Source organism: Thamnophis sirtalis, unplaced genomic scaffold, assembly GCF_051295495.1.
Source record: "Thamnophis sirtalis isolate CommonGarterSnake01/CBP01778 unplaced genomic scaffold, rThaSir2_p1.2 scaffold_10, whole genome shotgun sequence".
Classification (NCBI taxonomy): Eukaryota; Metazoa; Chordata; class Lepidosauria; order Squamata; family Natricidae; genus Thamnophis; species Thamnophis sirtalis.
In genome coordinates, this window is record NW_028261390.1 from 15,917,347 (window position 1) to 15,944,534 (window position 27,188).

Genomic DNA, 27,188 nt, shown 5'->3' on the forward strand with positions numbered 1-27,188 from the left:
CTGGTTACTGATTTTCCCCCCATTAAATTATGATGTATTTACATAATAAATATTTTAGGATTGTTTTAATTAATGTACATGTATTTAAATGGTAGAGCTGAATTGCAAACTAAAATTGATCTTTTTTTTCCAACCATAGTTGCAAGATCCTGAAAACGAGGGGGGAAAGCATGAACATCTAGTAAGCAAATTGCACAAAGAATTTCCAAGTTTAGATAAAGAGGTATGGTTCTATTCGACAGTATATGTTTTAGGCCAATATTAGAAATAGATATGTAGCACCACCAAAGATTGTATATCTGTCTATCCCATATACCTTTAGGAGCTTGGAGCACTTTAAACTGTAAATAGGAATATTCGAACCATTCCTAACCATGTTTTCAGTCTGACATAAAGGCTGAAGGATTGAAATTTTCACTGAAATTGAGACTTCTTTTGCTATAGCATCTCAGCCTTAATTATTAGATAAAATATAAAGACTCTTGTAGATTTAGCAAGCTGTACATTGTAGTTCTCAATACCAGGATTCTTTCTTGAACTGCTTTTTAGATGAGACTATATACATATGTGCAGTTTTGATAGCAAGCTCTCTGTATGTGTTTTATATGGTTTATTAATCCTGTGATCATGCAGGATTTATTTATTTTGTGAATTAGGAACTGAGAGATGTACTTCAGGAACATAACTGGATATATCAAGAAGCTTTGGATTCTTTAAAAGCATTTATGGAAGATCAAGAGGGTAAAGATACTTTTACTTTAATTGGTATATATCATTAACTGAGCATGCATCTTTCTTATTGCCCACATATTTAGAGAGATCCATAATCTGTTTCTAATAAAAGGTTTTAAAGAGGTTTAAAAATTATTCTGTACGGATTCTATTTAATTTAGTGAAGCAGGACTTAACATAAAAGAAGCAAAAGAAATTACAGTAATATGATGAAAATGTAAGACGACATAGTAAAAATACGAACCTAACAAATGAAGAAAGCAAAATCTTCATGCAAGTTTTAATCAGAATTAAAATAAGAGAATAAGTACCATTTCATGACATGTTAAGTGAGACAGTGTCATTATGGAAGAAGCTCTCTGTCTCATTCTTACAAATGAGCTAAAAGAATTGGTGGCAATGCATATTCTGGTAATCTTTAAACATGAGTGACATAGAGTAAGAAGAATTGGTATTTTAGGTGCTGTGTCCCAAGCCAATTAGAACTTTAAAGGTAAGCTCCAGCATCTTGAAGTAAGCTTGTAAGCAAATAATATTGCTGTTTTATCACTTTAATATGTTCTCCTCCAGTTGAAGAGGGTGGGTTGGTTTCCAAACATTTCATTACCAAGCTAGGTAACATCTTCAGCGGAGTGTAGGGGATGTCAGTTTCAGTGTTCTTCTGCTTATAAGGGCCCTTATAAGGACACTGGCATCCCCTACACTCCGCTGGAGATGTCACTTAGCCTGGGAACAGAACATTTGGAAACCAGCCCACAAGCTCAGAGAACAAACCTTTACCCTCATCCTATACCCAAACTACAGCTATTCGCCAATATTGCATACTATACATATATTTTAGTGGGATGCGGTGGCTCAGTGGCTAAGACGCTGAGCTTGTTGTTCAGAAAGGTTGGCAGTTCAGCGGTTCGAATCCCTAGCGCCGCGGAACCGAGTGAGCTCCTGTTACTTGTCCCAGCTTCTGCCAATCTAGCAGTTTGAAAGCATGTAAAAATGCAAGTAGAAAAATAGGATCCACCTTTGGTAGGAAGTTAACAGCGGTCCGTGTGCCTTTGGCGTTTAGTCATGCTGGCCACATGACCATGGAGACGTCTTCAGACAGCGCTGGCTCTTCGGCTTTAAAACGGAGATGAGCACCGCCCCCTAGAGTCGGGAACAACTAGCACATATGTGCAAGGGGAACCTTTACCGTATACATATATTTTGAACTCTTTCTTATCTTGGGGTTCTTTCTTCTCAAGTTCAGCGAGGCCTTAATTGAGAAGGTATGTACTTAATATGCTTTTTAAGAAATGTGGTAAGTTATCTAGAAGAGAAGATTCATTTAATTCCTAGATATGAGGACCACCTATGTTTTCCAGCTTTTTGAATTCAACTTATGTTTATTCTATAGCCCAATACTGACTCCAGGCACTAGAATGACAGCTGCAAAGCTTTGCTTGAATATGATAATGAAGAAAGATAAATATTTTCACCATAATGGTAGAATGCGTATGAAAGGGCTTCACAGCTTTGTATAGATGGTAAAAAGTATGGCAAATGAAATAATGCTTTGTGAGTCCCCCAAAGGCACCCCCCCCTTTTAAAAGTAGACGTTTGTGATTCATATTTAACTGAGGAGGCCTTTTCAAGAAGAAACTTGAATTTTTATGCCTGGAAACTCAGACCTCTCCATGTATTCTGCCCATGTTCTTTTGCTAGGGTTGAAACTCTTCCATGATCTATGATAAGCACTTATTTAATGGAGTAATGTGGTGAAGTAAAAATACTTCGTGCTGCAGAGTAGAAAAACACCATGTCCTCCCAATATCCATTCATTGGCAGTGTGATACTCACAATGCAAGGAGGGTTTTCACTGCTTCTTGCAGTGCTTTGCCAGATAATCTCTGAAATGTTCTCTTGATTGCTTTCGGTCATTTTGATAGCAGTGCCATGGGGCAAGACAGCTGCACTGAGTCTTAAAAAGTTACTAAATTTGTGCAGAAGCAACTTCATGATACTTTTGTGGACTCCTGCTAGATTCAGTGGGCTTGCTATTGTCCTCGCTTTTCAAATTGTCTCCATCCTTTTATGTTATATCTACAGATGCACCTTCAAAGAGTGAAGTTTCAAACGGAGAGAGCGTCTCGGTTAATAATGCCGCTCACCACAAGAAAGATACCAATACAAAGCCGAAAGAGAAATCATCCAAAACTTCTGAGAATGGCTTCAGGAGAAAGAAAAAAAAGAAGAAAATTTGGAGTACTAAAAGGGACTCCCAGGAGGTGCAATACGAATCTGCTTCGGAAGCCGGTAGCTCCCTTGATGAGGACTATAGCAGTGGTGACGAAGTGATGGAAGACGGTTATCGGGCTAAAATCCTTAGTTTTCTTCAAGGTGCTTCTCTTGGTGAACTCACTTTGATTCCACAGTGTTCTCAGAAAAAGGCTCAAAGAATAATGGAGCTCCGTCCCTTTAATAACTGGGAAACCTTGGTAAGTCTGTATTCTTTTTTTAAAAAAAAAAAATATCAACAGCATAGAATATATTCATGGGATGTCTTCCTACTAAGAAGGCATACATGTGTCGCTTTAGCTAACCAAGCTAAAACACTTTGCTTCTTCTAAGCCAGTAGCATTTCAAACAGTGTCAGATGACCTCACTTTGAATGCATTAAGGGATGATTTTCTTGAAAAATAGAAGCTGATTGGCTGGCAACACTGTCATTAATTCTTGAGCTCGGAAACTTGGTTCACTTTACTGCAGAAGAAGAATTTGGAGCTTTCATTTGTGAAGCTGCTGTTTGCTTGGGTTTTCTGATCTCCTGTCGTTGAAAAACCAAACAGAAATGAAGAACGTGGCAATTTTTTTTTAACTGCAACTTTGCTCAGAGAATCGGTAACCAACTTGCAGAGTTTCTCCATGATTGAGATGCCAGGATAATTAAGTGTGTTAAGCAGTTGATGAAGAAACTTTTGTTATTTCTTTTGATTCCTTCATTTTAACTCATCACTGACTTTTTTTAATCTTAGTATTAAGCAATTTTGGTAATTTTCTTGAGTAGTATAAAGGTGTTTTTTTAACCTTCAAAAACAAATTAGAAGTCTTGACATGGAAATGAAAGAAAGAAAGAATACCTGTTGGTGAGTACTTTTTATACTATTGCAAACATAATGAAAAAAAAATGTTTTCAGTAACTTTATTTCATGCTGTTCCATCAAAATGAACAATCTTTAGTTTTTAGAGGTGTGACTTTGTGATTGGGTTTGTTTGTTAATTTCTCAAAGGAAAAATTGTGGGATTTTGTCCCTGGGAGTTTTATTTGTCATTGTTTTAGATAAATGATTGGAAGTAAGCTACTTTATCTAATACTTCTGATGTTTGTTCCTTAAAACATTATTTCTAGGAGTTGAGACCACAGCATTTAAGCACTTTTTAAACCCGACCTCTATACATGCTGCATTGTTCCGAATTAGGCATTTTAAGCATATTGGACCCTAAATTGTTTGGGTCAGGTTTTTGAATGGAAAAAAAATACTATTTCTTGCATATTTTAAAGTGCATACATGGAAAATACATGAAGATATCTTTACAGCAGCCCTGCCTGTGAAATTGTTTTGCCTGAAGTCTTATACTTTGAACAGAACATCTGTCCTCTAGAAACATGTTGAGTTTTGTCTAAACAGCTTCTTTGCAATAATAATTGCTAAAGGGCTGCCATTCTTTGAAATGGTTCCACAAAATTAAATTGTGTAGGCCTGTTTTAATTCAAACCTCTTTCATAAAGGATTCATTTGTCAGTACCAAAATATTTACTTAGCTTTTGTAACAACATACCCTAATATTAATGAAATTCAGCAAATTATATACTTGGGACTTTTCAAGAAGAAATAATTTCTGAAAATGCTGACAGCAGACTATTCAGCTGTCCAGTATTTTTTGTTACTATGCATTAAGGCAGTGTTGGGGGGGGGTGTCATACTTTGAAGCAAAATATAAATAAAAAATGAAAGTACTCCAGTTTCTTTTTAACAAAGACGTTAAAACAACTTATAAATTGTTCAGCTATCAAGCATAACGGCTTGCAATATTTTTAAAAAATCTAATAAAAGAATCACAGTGCCACAATTCCTTGCACAGCAGGAATTTGAATTGTATAGGTTAGTGAATGGTTATTGTATGCAAGTTTAATCAGATGTAAACCATAGGTTAGTTTTGGATATGGAAAATACATTTTTATAAAGTTTCTGTATTAATTATTTCAATTGGACACAGCTATCTTTTCAATAATAGGAATATTCAAGTAATTAATCATTTTTTAAAGTTTGGAATGGATATTAATATATGTTTCAGACCATGAACAAAACACAACATGTCAAGTAGCATATGGAATTGGAGAATGTGGGGGTAAATTAGAGATGTTTGGAGTGGTGAGGTGAATGGTGAAAAGTAGATTGTTATTTTTCCTACCTCATATTTTAATATCTTTTATAGTATATCATATTCCTATCTCGCACATAGCAAAGCATTTCTTATCTTGAAAAGTAATGCCATGATGAATATGTATGTCCATTACACCAGAATAACAGATACAGAGTTGGAAAGGACCTTGGAGGTGTTCTAATCCAACCCCTAACTCAGGCAAGAAACCCTATACCTGGGATGGCGAACTTATGGCACGCATGCCACAGGTGGCACACGGAGCCATTTGTCAGGGCACGCAAGGCTTGCCCTGTCAGCTGGCCAGCGCGCATGTGCGCGCTGGCACACTGGGTTCAGCCTTTTTTAAAGCCATTTTTTGCCCTCCCAGGTTCCAAAGGCTTTATAGGAGCCTGGGGAGGACGAAAACAGCCTCCCCTGCCCCCCCCCCCGAGGCCCTCCGGAGGCTTCAGAAGCTTCCAGCCCTACAGGCAAACTGGAGGTGACTTCCATTTGCTCGTAGGGCTGTTTTTTGTCCTCCGGAGCCTTCGGGGAAGCTCCTGAAGCCTCCGGAGGGCCTCGGGGGAGCGGGGGAGGCTGTTTTCGCCCTCCCCAGGTTCCTATAAAGCCTCTGGAGTCTGGGGAGGGCAAAAAAAAGCATGCAAAAAATGGGGAACACCTGTCATGCACCCATGCGTGTGGAGTGTGTGTCACGCATTGCATTATGGGTGTGGCAGGCCCCCGCACGACCCCCCTGAGCTCCCCCCGCTTATGGCATGTGAGCCAAAAAAGGTTTGCCATCGCTGCCCTATACCATTTCAGACAAATGGTTACCCAAGCTCTTCTTAAAAACCTTACCTGTTGAACCAACCACAACTTATGGAGATAAATCACTCCACTGATTAATTGGAAATTTCTCCTTAGTTCTAGATTGGTTCTGTCCTTGATTAATTTCCATCCATTGCTTCTTGTTTTGCCTTGTGGTACTTTGGAGAATAGGTCAATCCCCTCTTCTTTGTGGCAGCCCCTTAAATATTGGAACACTGCTATCATGTCACTCTTAGTTCTTATTTTCATGAGACTAGACATATACAATTCCTACCACCATTCTTCATATCTTTTAGCCAACAGTCCCCTAATTCTGTTCCTGTGTTAATGCAGCCAAGAACTGTGTTGGCTTTTATAGCCGTTGATATTGTTTTAGTTAGTATAATTTAAAACAATATCTAACAAAATATTTCATAACAAAACAAGCATTGTCTTAAAAAATAATAGGTTAAGAAACTATAGGTTAAGATAATATGTTGTTAAAAGGTCAACAGAACTAGAAATGAAAAAGCAATTTGAGATAATTTTTAAAGGGCTGATTGAGTGGTTGAATCAAAGTAGTCTATGTACAAGTCTATTAGAAAGATATTCATCAGTTGGTGCATAGTTGATTGAAGAAATTGGACTTAAAAATTTCCCTGGCCCAACCTAAAAATAAGGCTACTTAGGCATATCTAAAGCACCGGTGTCAAACTCGATCACGTCATGAGACGTATCACGACGGGTTTTTTGCCTTTGCAGAGCTGAGATTGGTGTGGCCTGCACGTAATGCATCCGGCCCGCGGGCTACCAGTTTGGCAGGCATGCCCTAAAGGGATAAATAAATCTGATCCTTTAGGTAACTAGAACACAACCTTTGGATATATAAATGTTCAGTTTCCAATTCAGGACTCTACTGTCCATCAGTTGACTATATTGTTATATTGCACTAGATGACATCTCAGAAACTGACTTTGTTGTATCTTCAGGTGCTTCTATATAGAAACTTTTATTTATCAATATATTGCCACTTTCATTGTAGTCAGAGGAAGGTTGGAATGCATAATTTTGACTTGGGTTGTGTGCGTACTTAAGTGGAATTTGTTTAATCTGACTTAAATTTGTACAAGGTGAATGCTTCAATAATTCATAAGATTTATTTTGGAGAGTGGCTGAAGGTATTGTTTTTACTCAAGACTTGGAAACAGATGGAGATAATGCAACGTGAAACAAACTGGGTGGTTTTTTTAAACAGATGGTTTCACTTAAGGTGTAATATTTAAAAATTGCAAGTCTTCACAACATCAATGTGGCCTTCCAGCACTTAAAATAATTATTGAAAATGTTAATTAACCTATTAAACTATTTTTACAGGTGAGATAAATTCACTTTTAGAGGTTCAGTCCTACTTCAAGCATATTTTGTAACAATTTAAGAGAGTTCATCAGAATTGCCAAATAAAAGCCACAACTTTCTAAGGAAGAGATGATATGCGTTTCACAATAGGTTACTTAATGAATATTGCTGGTATAATTTAAATAATTAATATTTTACAAGATTAAATGATGTAAATCCAATTATTCTGTTATTTTGCTACAACAGTCCATAAAATAAGGTTCTTTGCTATAATTCCTTAGCTTTGGGATTCCCATTGTTGCTATGGCTCTTGTTCCTTACCATAACATTACTGCTGAATTAGAATTAATATTAATCGGTTTTAATTTTTAAACAAGTTTCAAGATTAGAAGAAAGTATGTATGTGCTTCCCTAAACTTTCCATACGACCTTACAAGCTTTCTGTTCTACCTGATTTTTTAATCAAATGTTTTAATTTTAAAAAGTAGGCATGTTGCAAACTAATAACCTGTAGCATCAGATTTATTTCCAACCATGGTGTTGGAAACAGATGGACTTTTTATAAATTCTTGATGTTTTTGTAAGATGCATTTAACTTATGTTTTTATTATGAATCTGTACAATACCAAGATAAAAATAAAAGGATGCCTATTTAGTCTGCACACTGTGAAGGAGATTACCTCTTTTAGAAGCAGAGAATAGATGCTATTTTTTTTTACTGATTTACAATCATGGATTTAACAAAAGATCTTTATAACTTTAGGATTAGGAAAATAAATCTTACTTTACATTCTGTTGTATATAACAAGTTATTTCCCTGTTTAAACAAGCACAGAGATTATTTCTTAGTGCTGGAGGCAATCATAACATTGCAGATAGAGTTTTGACAGGTATTGTCCAGGTTGATTATCTTGGCTTTAAAAGGACATTCCATCTTTTCCAGGTGGGTGGTGAATAGCTTTGAAAACTTTAAAGCAGACTTTAGCTGTTCTTTCTCTTTTTAGAAATAATGGTTTGTATATAGAAACCTTCTGCCAAAGTAATTTATCACTGTAAGCCATGGACATAGCCTCAGCAGTTCCCAAATAAGTCCTATGAATGCTTTGCAGCTCTTTATTTTTGATTTATTTTTTGAAAAAATCACTTTGTTAGCTTTGGTTTGGACCAGCTAATAAATAAAAGCACATCAAATAAATTAAGGATTGATATAAAGATTCTAACAAATTTTCAGCTCCATATTAATAGTGCCCTCTTTTGTTGCAACACGATTTTACAGTTTTTATACTGTGTGCTAAAGCAGTTTGAAAAATCCTATTTTGGGTTCATGGTGTCCATGAATTCATTCTAAAAATAGCACAAGAATATTAATTACTTAATATGTGTTACTATGGGCAAGCCAAAAAACTGTGATCGTATGCTACTCCAATATTTAATGAATAAGACAACAATTCATTAAATTATTGCAATAATTAAGTTAATTAAGTTTTGACCAGTTTTGCTTGGTTTTTGAACTTTTATTTTCCTTTTTATAGTTTGTATTTTAATATTTTCAATCAAAAATGAAAACGTATTGAGAAAAAAATAGGATAACCCAAAAGTCTGAGGAATAAAACTGATGGATTCTCTGTGTTCAATTTATTTTGATTTTGTATTTAAACCTAGTGACTCCACCCCCTCTTCTCTCTCTCTCTCCCTCTCTCTCAGTTCACAAAAATGTGTAGGACTAATGGCTTGTCAGAAGATATTATTTGGAATTGCAAAACTCTACTAAGAGAGAGAGATGTTGTGCTAAGACTTATGAACAAATGTGAAGAGATCTCAAATAAACTGACCAAACAAGTAACAAAAATAACTGGAGAGGGAGGTGGTGGATGGAACATTGCCCAGCCAGCCATCCTAAATCCATGGTAAGCAAGTTTGCTTATTAATAAACACAACAACATAAACAGAAAAGAAAGAGTGTGATATAGTATGATGGTTGAGATGCTAGATTAAGAGCAGAGAAACTCACATTCTAGTGTAGCGATCCCCAACCCTTCTGGCTTTGCGGATTGGCAGCGGGGCCGTGTGTGCTGGTTTCATGGATGTGACTGCTGCTTGCACAAATGGAGCTTTGTGTGCTTGTGTGCTCACTCACTTGCACAGACTGTTTACAGATAATTGCAGCCATGTTTAAATGTCTTCCATTAAAATTAAAAGGACTAATTTGTTGACAGAGCAAGCTGTGAGCTTTGTACATTGAAACTTGTTATAATTATTGTAAATGCTTTGAAGCATTTAACATATTTACATGTCCTAATTCATCCCAAAACCGAATATATAATTTAGTATTATTTCCCGTATAATAGTGGGATAGTTGAGAGCCAAATGATTGTAATACAAGGGCAGGTTTTGATTAAGGAACTTGTGTCTTTTAGCTATTATGCTACATGTTTGGAAAATTGTACAGGCCAGGGGATGTAAATTCACACAACAGTAACTTCTACTTTTCTTTTTCTATTGTCAGCATGGAACTTAAGCCATATCAGACGATTGGTTTAAATTGGCTAGCACTTTTGCATAAGCACTCACTGAATGGTATTTTAGCTGATGAAATGGTAAGTTGAAAACACTGTAGCTTTTATTTGCACTGAAATAATTTATAACACATGTAGCTGGCCCAAAGTCACCAATAAATTTCCATGAATGAGAAAGGACTTAAACATGGGTCTTTTCCAGCCTTAACCTAACTCCTTAACCATTGCCTCACATTAGCTAATACAATCTTATGCTTCTATGCAAGAGAGAAAGTGATACGTCTGAATGAGTTAACATAAAGACCTGGGACTAAATCATACTGTGAGTGTGTTGACTGTGGCATTCCAGATAAGTTCTGGAAAAAAGTAATTTGGCTGATTTGCAACTTCAGAAAGGTGCCACTAATAGAATCAACTATGAGACTGCAAAATATCAAATGCTGAGTTTTATGGACAACTAGCCAGTAACCCAGCATTGCCCAGGTATTTATTTATAGGGGGGGAAATGTCTGGACCAAACGTAATTTCTAAAGTTAGATTTTCTCCCTTACCAGAGGGAGCCCCCTTGTGGAGTACTGTGAAGCCATTGCTAGGGCAACTCCACCGTGCTATATGGTGGAAGCCATTTTAAGGCACAACAGACTGTATCTTAACACACACACACCAAGGGGTTTTAGGGGTGTTTTACCCCCACAGTATTTGTTTCCAGAGAGTAAGTCATCTGTGTTCCAACTTTTGCTGAAATTGCTCAAGGCGTTCCAGAGTTATGCTGGAACATACAAACACACATCCGTTTTTATATATATGGAAGAAGCAGTAGTCGCTAAGAAGGACCTGGCTCTTTCTTATAAGTCTAGACTTACTATATTAGTGAAGAATAAAGAAAAAGTTTAGCGGTTGTACTGTGTAGATTAGAGATGTTACAAATGATTTGAAGGAGGAAATATTATCTGACATTTAAAATAGTTTATCCTTTACTTCTCAATATGTTTCTATATTTAAGATTTAACAATGCTATGAAAATAATTATATTTTAAATTACTTTTTACCTAGGGTTTAGGAAAAACCATTCAAGCAATTGCTTTTCTGGCATATCTTTATGAACTGGGTGATGTAGGTCCACATTTGATCGTTGTGCCAGCATCAACATTAGGTAGGTAAACCCTTGGATCCTTGTGTTGGGAAAAACACCAAGGGAATTTAAATATTTATTTTTTTTCTTACAAATTTTGAAAAATTGGATTTGTTACAGCTAAGAAAAAGCCTCACAGACAACAACAGATTTCAGAGTAGGTAATTGAACATTCAATATCTGCTTTCAATTGTGTTTAAATCTAGGAATGTTATCAGCCCTATAGAACAGACCAGCCTAAGAATCCAATACCATATATTGTATGCATAAAAACTAGCTTATTTTTCAGAGTATAAGACACACCTTTTTCTCTCAAAAAAAGGGTGAAAATCTGGGTGTGTCTTATATGCTGAATACAGCATTTTTTGCCTCCTGAAACTCCGCCCCCTTTGCAAAAATGGCCATGCGTAGCCTTTAGGAGGCTTCCAGAGTGCTCCTGGGGGCTGGGGAGGGCAAAAATGAGTGAAAAGTGGGCTGTTTTATGTGCGTTTCCCCCCCGCTCCCAGAGCACTCTACAAGCCTCCTAAAGGCTACGCATGCTCTGCAGACCTCTGCGGGCCGTTTTTGGGAGGTCTGCAGAGTGCAAACACTTTTTTAAAAACATTGCCTCTTCAAAATCTTGGTGCTTCTTATACTCTGGTGCATCTTATACTACAAAAAATATGGTACTTTTATTAGATACCGTGTTTCCCCAAAAATAGGACAGGGTCTTATTTTCTTATTTCAAAATAAGCGCTTGGCCTTATTTTCGGGAAGGTCTTATTATTTTTGAGACACAGGAAGCGGCGAGCATGGTCATCTCATGGCTGCTATTGTATTGCAATATGTTCAGGGAGGACTTATTTTAGTGCATGCACTCAAAAGCCCAACTGGGCTTGTTATCTGGGGAGGGCTTATTTTCAGAGAAACAGGGTAGATATTGTTAAACAGAATCTTGCAAGTCAGAATGTACTTCCCTCACCTAGGAAGAGGCATGTCTGAAACATTTTTCTCCATATTCCGTGGAATTGATTTCAGTTGCACTTGTCCAATCATTGTCTTGGTAACATATCTTTCAAGGTCCTTTAATGCCATTCTTTATGCCCTCTACAGGATGAAATCTAGCATAGTCTTAGAGCCCTTACATATTTAGAGCTGCCTGGTATGCTTACAGCATCGTATGATAATCCTAGAAGTCACTGAAGTACAGGCAGTCCTCGACTTATTTTGAGCCCAAAATCTCTGTTGTTAAGTGAGATTTGTTAAGTGAGCTTCGCCCCATTTTACAACCTTTCTTGCCACAGTTGTTAAGTGAAGCACTGCAGTTGATAAGTTAGTAACCCTTTGTTGTTAAGTGAATCTGGCTTCCCCATTGACTTTGCTGGTCAGGTCACAAGGAGTGATCACATGACCTTGGGACACAACAACAGTCACAAATATGAACCAGTTGCCAAGCATCTGAATTTTGTTCACATGATCATGCAGATGTTGCAAAGGTCGTAACTGTGAAAAAAAGTTTCTTGTTTTAGTGCAGTTACAACCTTTGAACCATCATTAAATGAATTGTTGTAAGTTGAGGACTACCTGTATTTGTCAGCACTCCTTCATTGGATAATCAGGAAAGAAAACCACAAGACTCCATTGATAGAAATCAAGTGTACTTTTACTAATTATAAATGAACAGAAGCGTAGCAAAGCGAAGACTGATTATTTAGGCACGAAAGCAAATGATATATAGAATAACCCATTCCCCACCCCTTGGCATCCCAGTCACAGTCCAATCATAATTCTCCCAAGTGTCAGGTGCGAGATAACTTCGAAAGGCACCACCAAGATGGAATGTTGGTGCCGTTGGCCTTGGCGGGAAACCTCCTCCGCATGCGCAGTAAGACAGGCAGCAGAACTCCAGAATCTTCCTCCAGCACAATTAGTAGTCCCCTCCCAAATACCATGCCCCCCCTCCCCGTTTCAATGGCAGTCGAAGCAGCAGCAAAGCAGAGGCTGACAGTATTCCTCAAAAGTACTGAAACAGCCATTTCCCAGGAATTAGCTCAGAAAGAAGGCCAAAGACATTGCAAATTTCTGAAAGTGGAAAAACTACAAGATGGCTTAGGAGCATCTAGATTCATTCCTATGCTCATTTATCTTTGAGTCAATAAACTGCCTCAGGTAGTCCTTGCTTACTGGCACAGTCATTCAGCAGACACTCAAAGTTGTGGAAAGTCGCAATACGACTATGTGACGAAGTGAGTTTGATACCCCTGGTCTAACGTTTTAATTAGGGAGAGTCTCCCAACAGATTTATTATGGAAACATCCTTTTGTGTTTTGAGGAAAATACAATAAGAGATTACATAAAACATTTTAAGATTGCAGTGCAAATAACTGCCCACTCTCAACCCCAGTTTCACTATGTTTAAAAGTATGTATCTGTTGAACCCTTCCTCCAAAGAGCGTAGGGCTCTTTCCACTAATAGTGCAATCCTGCATACATTCACTCCAAGGAAACCTGATGAAGGATCCCAGATGTCCTCATAGTGAGAAGAATCCCAGTCACAGCTGTGTTGTAGTTGTGTACATTAGTGTGAGCCAAGTTAGGACTAATATTTGCCTGTGGGTAGATTAATAAAATGCTTCTTTAACAGTTTGATGTATTTTTTTTAACAATAGATAACTGGATAAGGGAAGTTAACTTGTGGTGCCCAGAACTCCAGATTTTATTTTATTACGGTAAGAAATTGTGTTTCAAGATAAAATAACTATAACCAAAATATAGTTCTATGTTTTTATGCCATAATGTAGCAAACTGAACATGTGAATTGCAATTAAATTCATAAGAATGATTTAATAAATTACCTGGAATTAATGAAAAGTCTAACTCACTTTGCATTTTTGCCTAGGATCTCAAGAAGACAGGAGGCATCTGAGAATGGATATCCATAATAAAGTAACAGATTTCAATGTGATAGTGACAACGTAAGTAGAAATCCATTAAAAATGTAGTTACATATAATCTAACAAAGTACTTCTTTTCAAGTGTTTCAATTGAGCGTGACGTTTTTATTTAGTATAATAATTTTATTTAATAATTTCAAAAAGAGATGTACAATTTCACCTACAGTAATATTTCAAACATTTTGTAAAATTCAGAGTTGATTTGCACAAATAAAAATATATTAATGCTCAGTGCTTAGACTGAGGAGAGAGAGTACGTTCTTTCTTTTCTCCCATTATTATTATTACTCAAAGAAAATATGCACAAAGAAAATACTTTTGGGACGATACCTACAGTGGAAAGAAACTGCTTTTGTAACAGGAAGTGAATAAATATATTACAATAATTTTGTGGCCTTCTAGTGTGTCAGCATATTTGGAGCAAACAATTATTAGAGGTGGCGCAGAGGTTAGAATGCAGTACTGCAGGCTACTTCAGTTGACTGCTAGCTGCAGTTCGGGAGTTCAAATCTCACTGGCTCAAGTTTGACTCAGCTTTTCATCTCCCCGAGGTGGGTAAAATGAGGACCCAGATTGTTGGGGGCAATAGGCTGACTCTGTAAACTGCTTAAAGATGGCTGTAAAAGCACCATGAAGCAGTATATAAATCTAAGTGCTAGTGCTATTGCTATTCCCAACCTTCTCCCCGAAAAAGATTTGTGTAGAATAAAAAAGTCGTCTATATAATTCAGTCAGCTATAAATCATAACAATTGATTATTTGTAGGACTGAATAATTATCAGTATAGGACTTTTTATTGGAATAAATATATTTTTCAATAAATTGTGTTATTCCCGTTGATTGTAGGGAGATATAAATGAATATTCTTGTAAGCACACCAAATGTAATAGATGTGGCATAATCCAAGATGAATTGCTAGTTATACTTTCCCAGTAAAAGATTATATTTAGAGATTTTGTTCTCTAAATATATTACAGGTAGTCTTATTTAATGATCTAAGTGGGACTAGCAACTTGGTCCTTAAGCAATGTGTTCACTAAGTGAAAATCACATGACTATGGTTGCACTTATGATTTTACACAAGATAATGCATACTAACTGACTAAGTTACACAATTGAGACATCGAGAAGGTCATAAATGTAAGCATTGGTCACAAAGTTGCATTTCATCACCATTGTAACTAGAATAGTTGCTGTCCGAGGCAATTGCTAAACAAGGAGTATATGTAATGGAAAAATAGTTGTGCCTATTGTGCCAGAGTGTTACGTACAACCAAAGGCAAATATAATATTATAATATAATAATATAATATTCTAATGCTATAGTTCAAATACTCCCAGCAATTTTATATTTTTTCTGGTAATGGTTCTTAAAACTCTTGCCGGAGTTAAATTGGTCTTTCATTTAAATATGCAAGTTTTTAAACAAGAAACATGCATTATTATACTATCAGAACTGACTAAATGAATGCTAGATTTAGTATGTATGTATGTATGTATGTGTATGTAATCAATAAATGTATGCATATTTGCAAAGCAACATATATTCATAGTTTGTTCTTTTGATAGGTATAACTGTGCAATTAGTAGTCCAGAAGATCGTAACCTGTTTCGCAAGATGAAACTTAATTATGCAATTTTTGATGAAGGCCATATGCTTAAAAATATGGGTTCTGTACGCTATCAACATCTAATGACAATCAATGTAAGGCAGTGATTGTTTCTTTACTCTTAGGGTTTTTTTTGGTCAGTATTTGATTTACATGTTCAAGGATTACTAAATGTTACATTATAAATAAAATATTTTAATACATAATCTGTTTCGTATTTTACAACGTTAAATTGCAGTCCTGTAAAGAGTTATCTAACTGAATTCTGTAAATATACAATAAGGTCTAAATATAGAAGCTATTTATTATATAGAAGCTATAGGTGTCACATCTCTTGCATGACCATCTCTTCTTATCATCTCTTCCGGTCCCATATGGTTGCATAGAGTTGACAAACCCATTTTTGAAATAATGCCACCTAATAATGCCATCTAAGAGGCATGTCTTCTCTGTTGCTGTACCCCCTCTTTGGAATAAGCCCTTCCAGTAATGTGTCTCCATGTTTTACCACCAGCTGCTGTTGTGTATTGAATATTTTTTTTTATTTTCTTGGTGTTTGTTTATTTTGCACTATTTTCTCTTTTGTGTGTCTTACAAAGCTACAAATTATGAGTGAGGTGGCTTTATTCATTTTTTAAATAAACACGCATGCATACTCTTGTGATTAACAGCATAGCCAACCGTAGTAGCTATTATCCGTCAGGTTACAAAAATGGTTGAGATTTTTACTCTATTGTTGTGAAACCTGGAAGCCATCTTTTACAGTTGGGCCTTCAGGCCTGCCACATTTTCTACTGTGGGAAAATGGGAGGGTGGATTATACAGAGTGTGGGTGATATATAGTCAAAATAACATTATTTCTCAGAAAGTCAAGGACACTTTGCCCTGCAGCTGTGATGAGGTGACTGGGGAGGCATCTCCAGTTTTGGATGGTGCCTGATTGGATCATGTGATGGACATGTGGGTGCTGGGCAGGGACTTGAACTTTCAACTGGGTGGGAAAACCTGGAAACTTTCAGATTCAGGTTTTTCCAGATGTGCCAATAGGACATTGCTAATAAAATGAAAATGAAAAAACTCAAGCCTCGGAGTCTTCTTTTGTTAGGAGTGTTACTTGGAACCCTGACAATTGTTTCACTTTGGTGACATTTAAGACTGTTCCTGAACATTTTAAATAGGCCATTTTTAAAATATGTAGCTATGATAGTATTACACTTCTCAAGAGTGAGGTGAACCTCATAATTCGATGTTTTTGCAAAATGTTGGTGATTTAATGTTTCATCTTCTAATCACTGCTTATTTATTTTTATCAAAACAGGCAAAAAGCCGTTTGCTGCTAACTGGAACTCCTGTTCAAAATAATCTTTTAGAACTTATGTCCCTTCTGAATTTTGTAATGCCACACATGTTTAGCAGTAGCACCAGTGAAATTCGGAGGATATTTTCTTCTAAAACAGTAAGTGTATTTTGTGTGGGTTTTTTTCTTTTGCAATGGAGATAAAAGTTATATGATTATTGTTAATTTTGCATTGTGAATTTAAAGATAATTTTACAACATAGTTCAGAAAAATCATAATGCAATCTTCAAATTTGCAATTGTGGATATTATTCTGTACAATAGGAAATGTTTTAGTCATTGTCATAACCACAATGTACCTGGACGTGGACATACTGTGATTTAACAGTGGTTTGTTTAATAAACAAAAATGATTGGGTTCAAACATTGTATTAAACTAAAACAGGGTACATTATTGCTTAGCGTGGATTTTGAACCAAGCTTTATTTAGAATCAAGATATTCATGTTAAGGACAAATACATGTGATTTCTGTTCATGCTTTCATTGACAGTATGAAATATTTTTTTTTATTAGAAAGCATCTGAGGAGCATAGCATTTATGAAAAGGAGAGAATTACACATGCAAAGCAGATAATAAAACCATTCATTTTGAGAAGAGTAAAAGAGGAGGTATGCTTTTATTCTGCTGTGATAAATAATTATTTGATATCAGGTTGCCATAAATAAGTGGGACTTCCAGATTTGTATCTGTGGATCTAAGTTTGTTGTCCTAATACATAGAATTTCGGTCTTGGTCTGCCAGGTGCTGCAGCAACTACCTCCCAAAAAAGACATTGTTGAGTGGTGCGAGATGTCTGAGAAACAGGAAAAACTATACCAAGATCTTTTTAGCTGCCTAAAGAAATCTATTGATGGTCAAGGTATAAATGCATATTAATACTCAGCTATTTTTCTTTTGCACGAGGGAGCAAAAACACTGAGTTTAGTTTAGTTTAGTTTCCTTTATTTGTATGCCGCCCTTTTCCCTGGGGGGACTCAGGGCGGCTCACAATTCAAAAAGGGGGGGGGAGACAAACAGTAGACAATACAACATGTTAAAAAAAGAGCACAACAGTCACACAGTTCGGGTGGGGCTACAATCTTAACCCCAGGCCAGCCGGGACAGCCAGATCTTTAAAGCGGCGCGGAAGGACTGGAGGGTGGTGAGGGTCCGAATCTCCACGGGGAGTTCGTTCCAAAGGGTCGGAGCAGCCACCGAGAAGGCTCTCCTCCGGGTAGTTGCCAGTCTGCACTGGCTGGAAGATGGAATTCGGAGGAGGCCTAATCGATGCGATCGTATCGGTCTAGTGGAGGTAATTGGCAGTAGGCGGTCTACTGGGGTGTTTTTTTTTAGTAAAAAAAAATATTTTTAATTAACATGCTTTTGAAGCATGTGGATATATTTCCCTGATGCCTGTTTCTGTTCCTAGAAAAAAATTCTGAAATGCGTAATGTCATGATGCAGCTAAGAAAAATGGCTAATCATCCTCTCCTCCACCGCCAGTATTATACCTCTGAAAAACTTAGAATCATGTCCAAACTCATGCTCAAGGTAAGAAATAGATGCATTTTAGTTTTGTCATAAAAAGCATTTGCCCCCAAAATGGGTGATATATTAAATAAATAAATACAAGCTAGTCCTCAACTTAACAACAGTTTCCTTAGTGACCATTCAAAGTTACAACAGCACTGAAAAAAGTGACGTATGGCCGTTTCTCACAGTTACGACATTTCCAGCATCCTCATGACCATGTGATCACAATTCAGATGCTTGGCAACAGGTTCATACATATGACCATTGCTGTGTCACATGGTCACCTTATGCAACCTTCACTTCACAACCTTCAGGTTCAGTTCACAACCAGGTTGCCAATTTATCCACTGCAGTGATTCATTTGACAACAGGTAAAATGGGGCAAAATTCACTTAACAAACATCTCACTTAACAACAGATATTTTGGGCTCAATTGTAAATTACACTTCTCAAGAGTGAGGACTAAAACTTACAATCTGCCTGTTTCTAGCCTGGTACATTATCCATTATACCAATCTGACTATCTTGTCAAGAGTAATTTTATATTTTGGGAGAAACTAACATTAAGAATTGAAAATCAACCATTAAAAATTGAAAAAGATTGGGAATAAGTTCTAGAATGAAAAATGGTTTTATATGACAAAATAAATAAAAGTGTTTTAATTTTGTAATTTGCCCAAAGTTATGAATGGATTAAAAAAAAAAACAGGAAAATGATCACACAAGGTACATTTGTCCTGTTTTCTCACAATTTGAGATCTGGCTTTAGTGCAGTAGGTAATAGGTAATGCACCTCTCCCTGCACGATCAAGACAAATTCAGAAGGTTCTGCATTTATTTATTTCATTTTATATGGTCACCAATTTCCCCAATGTAAGTCTGGGAGATAACAGATTAAACTATAATATAAATACAAAGTTTATTTTTTTAAAAAATAAAAGAAAACAGTGCTCCCACCTGACTAAAATAAAGTGACAGCCAAATGAAGCATTCACCAATAGCATTGGCTCAATTGCTCTTCTGACCTTCATACTTATGAACTCAGTCAGGTGTAAGGAGAACAGAGTTAAAGCAACTGAACCTTTCTAGAACATAGGCATAGGTAAGGAAAAGGCATGTTTCCTGAGACCTACTAGATGACAATCTGTAGTTGTTGTTAGTTGCGAAGTCATGTCTGACCCATTGCGACCCCATGGACAATGTTCCTCCAGGCCTTCCTGTCCTCTACCATCTTTTGGAGTCCATTCACACTCACAACTACTGCTTCAGTGACTCTATCCAGCCACCTCATTCTCTGTCATCCCTTTCTTCTTTTGCCCTCAGTCGTTCCCAGCATTAGGCTCTTCTCCCATGAGTCCTTCCTTCTCATTAGGTTGCCAAAGTATTGGAGTTTCATCTTCAGGATCTGGCCTTCTAAAGAGCAGTCAGGGTTGATCCCCTCTAGGACTGACCGGTTTGATTGCCTTGCAGTCCAAGGGACTCGCAGGAGTCTTCTCCAACCCCATAGTTCAAAGGCCTCATTTATTTGGCGCCCAGCCTTTCTTATGGTCCAATGCCATACATTGCAACTGGGAAAACCAATCTGTAATAGGTGGGACCAAAGCATGTCCAATCTGATGGAGAAGGTGATCCCTCAAATACTTTGTCCCCATGACTAGCAATGATGATATTATCTAGTTTGGGTAATGAAACGTCTGCAAGAAAGCAAGCAAGCTCAGAGAGCACCAAAGAGTCTTCTTTAAAAAAACAGGACTATGGGATAAAATAAATTACAGGACAGTAGGTGTGTTTTGCATGTTAATGCTATTCATTTTCAAATAAGGTTTTTTGTTGTTTTAGGAGCCTACACACTGTGAAGCAAACCCTGATCTTATTTTTGAAGATATGTGTGTGATGACTGATTATGAACTGCATTTGCTTTGTAAACAGTATGCAAATATTCATGACTTCAAACTTGAAATGGAACTAATTATGGATTCTGGAAAATTTAGGACACTTGTACGCATTTTATCGGATTTTAAAGAAAAGGTGCACCCTTCATACCTATCCCTTTTGATATACTACAAATAAATGAACTGTTTTCAGCTGTAAACAGACAGGAACACATTTTAGAAAATGATAGTTGCATTAGTTAAAATGTGGACAGCTCTCTTCAAATTCCTCACCTTTGAAGAGTCTTTGAAAACAAAATAGATATAACATTAGCCAGGGCTAAACAGTCAGCAGTTGCTTCTAGGATTATGAACTCATCTGCCCTCTCAATACCCTTTATCTAGATTTGTCATTAACCATGGCTAAAAATCCTGCCTGCTCACAATTTACCCATGGCTAGTGTAACATGTGCATAGGGACTCTTCGTCAGGTAGGTTCCTCAAATGTTTGTGTGAAAAATAGTATATTGGGGGGGGGGTGTAAACGCAATTAACACCTAAATGAGTTTTATTAAACACTTTATAATATAACAAAATAGGCCTTAACTAGACAAGAGAGATGAGAGGGAGATTGTTTGGTAACAGCTAATTGTTGGTTATAGAACTGATGGCCAAAAAGAGTGAGGTTCAGAGCTAGGAAATCTAGTTTTCTAAGAACCTTTTTGGAGAATACATAAATATTGCTTTTAGTGGCCGAGGTTAGGGGTGGGATAATAAGTCTTAAACCAACTGGATTATTTTTGAAGCTGTTTTGAAGCTATTTCAAACGTGGAGAGAGGAAGACTACTTTCACAAAATAGTAATAGCAATAGCACTTAGACTTACATACTGCTTCATAGTGCTTTTCAGGTTTACAGAGTCAGCAGACTGCTCCCAACAATCTTGATCCTCATTTTATTGAACCTCGGAAGGATGGAAGGCTGAGTGACCCTTGAGCTGGTCAGAATCAAACTTCTGCCAGTTGGTAGAATTAGCCTGCTTTACTGGGTGGGGGGGTGGGGGGAAATCTATTGAAAGTATGAAGTATTTTTACTTTCTGACCTCTTCACAAGATAACATGATGGGAGGTTTTTTAGCCCAAACTCCTACTTTTTAAAGACAAGGTAGATGTATTCTTTTGAAGTAATAATAAGCCTGCATATGTGACAAAAGTGGAAATATCTTTTGTAGTAATTTGCTACTGAGTGATCCGAGATTGAAACATAAAATCTTCTTTAGAAAATACCTAGGTACTGAAGTTTATGTTCAGAACGTATTTTTCTGCTACTTAAACTAGAATAAAGTAATCTGATCATAAAGTATTAGACTCTTCCTGTGTCTTATTAGCACTGTATTATTGTTGCGTGGCACGACAAAACCGCGCTCATCAAAATAGCGGTGATAAAATCGTGTCGCTAAAGCCGCGACGTCATCACCGCCGCGACAACAGCGCAGCGACAGAAGGGCGCTTTAAAACAGCGCGGCGGCAGAAAGCGCATTTAAATTAAGGTAAGGGTTAGGATTAGGTTTAGGGGTTTGCTTTAGGGTTAGGGTTAGGTTTAGGATGCTGAGTGCTTCGGAAGACGCGGATTTGCCCTCCGCGATTATGTCATCGCGGTAGGGTCGCGTTTTTCCTTAGCGCTTCGAACGGCGTGGATTAGCCCTTCGTGCTTATGTCTCCACGGATAAGGGCTTCGCGGATTTGTGGTGGAACCTTATTGTTGCACCCCATAGTTTTGCTTATGTCCAAAGTTACAGTTCTTTAATAATTAATTCTTATTAGACATATCTTCTACATAGATTACAGCTGACAGATAGAGAGATAGGGAGCCGAGGTGGCACAGTGGTTAGAGTGAAGTACTGCAGGCTACTTCACCTGACTGCTAGCTGCAGTTCGGCAGTTCAAATCTCACCGACTCAAGGTTGACTCAGCCTTCGATCCTTCTGAGGTGGGTAAAATGAGGACCCAGATTGTTGGGAGCAATATGTTGACTGTAAACTGTAAAAGCACTATGAAGCAGTATATAAGTCTAAGCACTATATAACACTGGTCATTTCATGATCAGGTGAAGCCATCACACTCGTTGTTTTGTCCCTTGAAAACAATAGACTAGTTTGGTTCTCAACCTAATAGGTATGTTAAATATTGGCTTTCAAATGGATTGCTTAGTTTTAAATTCAGCCTCTGTAGCCTAAAGCAGCTTTAATATTTGTGTGCTTCACTTCCTGCTGAAAGTAGGAGCTTTTTTCTTAAATTAATTGTATTCCTTTGTCCATTAGGGTGACAGGGTTGTTTTGTTTAGCCAATTTACCATGATGCTGGACATCTTGGAAGTTCTCCTGAAACATGAGCAACACCGCTATCTGAGACTGGATGGAAAGACACAGATCTCCGATAGGTAAGAACCAGTGGTGGGTTGAAGCCAGTACGCCCCGGTACAGGCATACCGGAGCCTGCCCGCAACACCGGGGAACCGTTCCGGTACAGTGCTCCGGAGGGCCCACCTGCCCGCGCTCCTTACCTGTCTTTAAACCTTTCGGCGCTACTGCACGTGGCACGTACAGCACCTGCGAAATGCTTTGCCAAGCAGCTGGAGTGTCGCGGAGTCTCACGAGGCATCGTTGGATGGTAAGACGCATGCGCGTGCTGCACGCGTTCATGTGGAGGACGCTAGGCCCCGTTGCAACCGTACCGGTTGCAATGGGATCCGGAACCCACCACTGGTAAGAACATATCTGCTATATGAGATTTTCTTTATATATATGCTTTGATGCTGTGCTCAACAAATGAACGGGAACATATGCCAGTTTTTATAATATGACCAACCAGTAGGGCCGGGGTGTCAAACTGGCCTGCGGAGGAGAACTACAGTGCTGATCCGGCCCTCAAAGAAATCCAGTTTGACATTTTTTAAAAAGACTTGGCGTGCTAATGAATTCTTTGCTTTTTCTTTCTTTTTGGATAGGATACATTTGATAGATGAATTCAATTCAGATATGGGTATCTTTGTTTTCTTGCTTTCAACTAAAGCTGGAGGCCTTGGGATTAACTTGACTTCAGCCAACGTGGTCATTCTCCATGATATTGACTGCAATCCTTACAACGACAAACAGGCTGAAGACAGATGCCACAGAGTTGGACAGACTAGGTATGGATTGATAAGAAAACTTTCCCAATTTTACAGAGTGCTGATTTTATTATGATTAGTTTGTTGTGTTGGCGTAAATACCTCGATTGGAGACAAAACTTTAAACTTTGGTTCATTTGTTCTTCTTTTTTAAGCCTAAAGAAGACTGTTTAGAGTCTCAGACAGTGATAAGAATTACCTCTCCGTACATCCATCTTCACACTGTTGCCTAGCAACATTTATCTTACTTATATAAGCTAAAATTGTTTTTATATTTCTCTTGTTTTTTGTTGCTATTCCTTTACTGTTTGAGACCAAACCATAGATTCACTTCATTGAAATTATGGAATTAGTGCAAAACAAGAACAGATACAAAGACAGACTTTAGGTCCCTGCTTAAAATAACTCCTTTTTTTGGTAAAATATTTTTAGTAATTCATATATGAATATAGGAATTGTCAATATTAAAGTTTTTTTGCGATTTTTGTCTGATACTATGCATGTATGATATATGCCAATGACATAACTGCATGTATGATACTTGTATGCATCACAGTTCTAATCCACAGTTGCTGTCATTTTATATATTTGTCTTTGCATGGTTAGTCACATTGCTAAAAAAATAAATAAGATTTTCTATAAAATTATGCCAGATGGGAAATTATACTTGTAATAAACTTTAAATACTGTTTTACATAATTATATGAATAAATGTTTGATGTTGCTTGGTTTTACTTTATTTAGAGAAGTGAAGGTCATTAGGCTTATAAGTAAAGGGACGATAGAAGAATCCATGCTCAAAATCAGTCAGCAGAAATTAAAATTAGAGCAAGACATGACAGCAACAGAAACAGGTGAGTTCTTGCAGAATACTTTTTAGTAGGCTAAAAAGATAGGGCTCACGAGTATTTGAGATAGAAAAAAAAGTATTTATAAAACCAAAGAAATACAGAAATAATAATCATGTCACCAAATCTACTATTGCTTTTGTAGAAAATAATATTTATAAAACTAAAGGAATATGGGAATAATAAGCATGTCATCAAATCTATTGTAAAAAAATTAAATCATAAGTTCAAGTTCATGTGTTCAAGAAAAACAGTTATTTTTCAGTACAAATCACTATATAATAGCTACTAAAGTCTTTTACCTGGCGAAATCTCCATATGCTTCTCCTACATAGGTTCTTTTCAAAAAAGTAGTCTGAGAAATGTCTCTGAATCAAACAACATAGCATATGATTATTTAGAATAAATGTTCAACCTTGTGAAAGTGATCTAAGGTCAGCCCAATCTATGTTGTGTTATACATTCAGAATCTGGAGTCCTAAATTGGATAGAGAAAAGTACTCCAGTATGTATATTAATTCTTTTAAATGTACTTTTAAAAAAAAACAAAAAAAAACAAAGACATTTAGGGACCACATGGACTGGAAAGCTAGAATTCAATTTTTTTTTTTATATATATACCAGGGGTGTCTAAATTGATTTCATTGAGGGCCATATCAGGGTTGTGTTTGACCTCGGGGCCGGGGAGGGGCGTGGCCAGATCGATGTCACTCACTGTTTTCATTTTCACCCGCAATGCCCTCCAGACCTCTGCCAGAGAAAATGGTGCTCTGGGAGGTTGCGTGCAACCTCCCCGAGCTCCGTTTTGCTGGCAGGAGGCTGTCACGGTCGAAAATGGAGCTCAGGGGGGCCGTGCTGGCAGAGGCAACGCAGGCCGGTCCTTCACTGTTTCCAGGGTGGGCCCGTGGGCCGGGTACAGCCCACAGGCCTTGAATTTGACACTCCTCTTTTATACAATTTTTCATCAAATTTCATTCTTTTTTTGGACCAAAAAAGTACAGAAAGTTTTGACTCAGTTGTTTGATCAAAATCCAGTTTTACTTTTACCTGTTTATTTATCATATAAATAATGGTGTAAATGTTTTAATAATCTAAGTTAGTATTTCTTTTACATAGATTTCTTTGTCATGCTGTCTAGAGAACTATTTAATAAACTTTGAAAAGCAATTAGTACAGCAGGATGCAAAAGTATATATAAAAGTAAAAGTTACCAGTGGCTACACATATGTACTTGATGTGCCCAAAATAATTTTTGGAATAGTAGTTTTGGCCTTGTTAGCTTGCTCAAACATTTGAACCTGGGTTCCAGATTTAATTTAATTTATGCCAGCTACCATATTGATTACAGCTAACTCAGACACGTCAAGAAGATTAACCAGAATAGTAACTATTATGCAAAACCCCGAGAGTAAAACTGATTAAATTGAACCAGTGATTTGCAAATAAATATCCAAACAAATTTTGCGTTCCACTATTTTAAAAAGTATTCCATTGCAGTAGTATATTCATGTTTAGTTAGCAAGATTGCAGAAATAATATTTTGGTTGCATTACTCATAACTATTAACTTGAATTAAATGTTTGAAATTGTGCATGAAAATCTGACGTATTTCTTTTAATTCTACAGGAGAAGAAGGAGCCATTCCAGCAGATATAGCAACACTATTAAAAACCTCATTAGGTCTCTAATGCTAATATTAAAAAAGGGGATGTAGATTTTTTTTTAATTTGAGGGGGGAAAATGTGGTGCTTCAATAAATCTTTGTTATTAAATACATTTGTATGAACATTTATAGCTTTTTAAAGAAATCTTGTTGTATTGGCCATGGAATTGCATTTTCCCACTACTGGTACTCAAATTAAAATGTACAGATGCCATGAAAATGTAGTGCATAAAATGCCATCTGTACCTATCTTACCAAGGCAGTTTTTAATAGGGACCCCAGTTTAAACAGAACTGCTAAAGGTTAAAGTTGTTGCATATTTTTGTAATTATTTCTACCTCTAAATATAAATATATATATATATAAATATAAATAGAAACTTGTCTATTTCACTGGATGTGTGTTTTTTTACATGTGCCTTATTTGAAATGCCCCATTTTTCTTGTCTCTTAGTTTGTTTTTATTTGAAGTACTGTAATGTTTTATATCAAGATTGTTCACATAATAAAAATATTAATCTTAATTCTGTTTTTATATGGTTCTTTTAACTGTAAAAAAGGAAAGAAAAATTAAAATCCCTCATATTTGTTTTTTTAAATCTATGATAGCTTTTACATTAAGGCTTCTCAGTAGTGATGATTTAGACATTTTCTCCAAACTTTAGTGACCTTTAAGAAAGCTTTTATTATTTTTCCCCTCCGCAAATAAACCATTAAGATTTGTTTTTTAAATCATATATCATTGTGCATTTGTTTGATTCCATTTTGTCATATTAGTTATAAGATGTTTATTAAATTAATTTGTTCATTAAATTAATGAATCTCTGTTAAGGTATATTTCTGTGTTTGGGGATAAAGGTTCTCTTAAATTTATGGGAATAGACAGGATGGTAATTGTGAAGTGCTTAAGATTCTTAATGCTGTTCAGAACGCATGCAAGGCATAGGCAGTGTCTGGTTGGATTGCAATCTGTTATCAGTCTAATAAAGTGATATCATGATTATCATCATCTTTTAATGACCACATAATCCCTTGCGGGTTGGAGTCTGGGCAACTGAATGGAGCTTAGTGTTTACTGGCCAGATGCCTTCCTGTCACCAATGCGGAGTTATATTCAGCAGATATAGTCTCATCATGCCCAGAGAGACAAATATCTGCTTCTACCTAGGATCGAACTCATAGCCTCCAGATTGTGAGGTGAGAGCTCCACCTCTAAGCCACCACACCACTCATATCTATCTTAGCATGATGCTGGAGTGATATGTGTTGCCTTCATCCAATAGTG

General features: G+C 36.8%; 1 protein-coding gene across 2 annotated transcripts in view; it reads left to right on the forward strand.

Annotated features, from left to right (window-relative positions):
• SMARCAD1 (SNF2 related chromatin remodeling ATPase with DExD box 1) overlaps nucleotides 1-26,421 on the forward strand; it is a 42,143-nt gene extending 15,722 nt beyond the window's left edge. Inside the window, exons 7-24 of one of the 2 annotated variants that reach the window (XM_087724108.1) lie at nucleotides 140-223; nucleotides 657-741; nucleotides 2,818-3,206; nucleotides 8,998-9,200; nucleotides 9,800-9,890; nucleotides 10,863-10,962; nucleotides 13,590-13,649; nucleotides 13,820-13,895; nucleotides 15,444-15,579; nucleotides 16,803-16,940; nucleotides 17,356-17,451; nucleotides 17,585-17,702; nucleotides 18,252-18,373; nucleotides 20,195-20,383; nucleotides 22,546-22,664; nucleotides 23,232-23,414; nucleotides 24,138-24,247; nucleotides 25,868-26,421. In XM_087724108.1, coding sequence (XP_087580234.1) covers nucleotides 140-223; nucleotides 657-741; nucleotides 2,818-3,206; nucleotides 8,998-9,200; nucleotides 9,800-9,890; nucleotides 10,863-10,962; nucleotides 13,590-13,649; nucleotides 13,820-13,895; nucleotides 15,444-15,579; nucleotides 16,803-16,940; nucleotides 17,356-17,451; nucleotides 17,585-17,702; nucleotides 18,252-18,373; nucleotides 20,195-20,383; nucleotides 22,546-22,664; nucleotides 23,232-23,414; nucleotides 24,138-24,247; nucleotides 25,868-25,929 — 2,361 coding nt within the window. In that variant the 3' untranslated portion in view covers nucleotides 25,930-26,421. Of the gene's footprint in view, nucleotides 1-139; nucleotides 224-656; nucleotides 742-2,817; nucleotides 3,207-8,997; nucleotides 9,201-9,799; nucleotides 9,891-10,862; nucleotides 10,963-13,589; nucleotides 13,650-13,819; nucleotides 13,896-15,443; nucleotides 15,580-16,802; nucleotides 16,941-17,355; nucleotides 17,452-17,584; nucleotides 17,703-18,251; nucleotides 18,374-20,194; nucleotides 20,384-22,545; nucleotides 22,665-23,231; nucleotides 23,415-24,137; nucleotides 24,248-25,867 lie in introns of those variants that run through there. The other variant, XR_015697860.1, reaches the window with a different exon arrangement.
• Nucleotides 26,422-27,188: the final 767 nt, after the last annotated feature.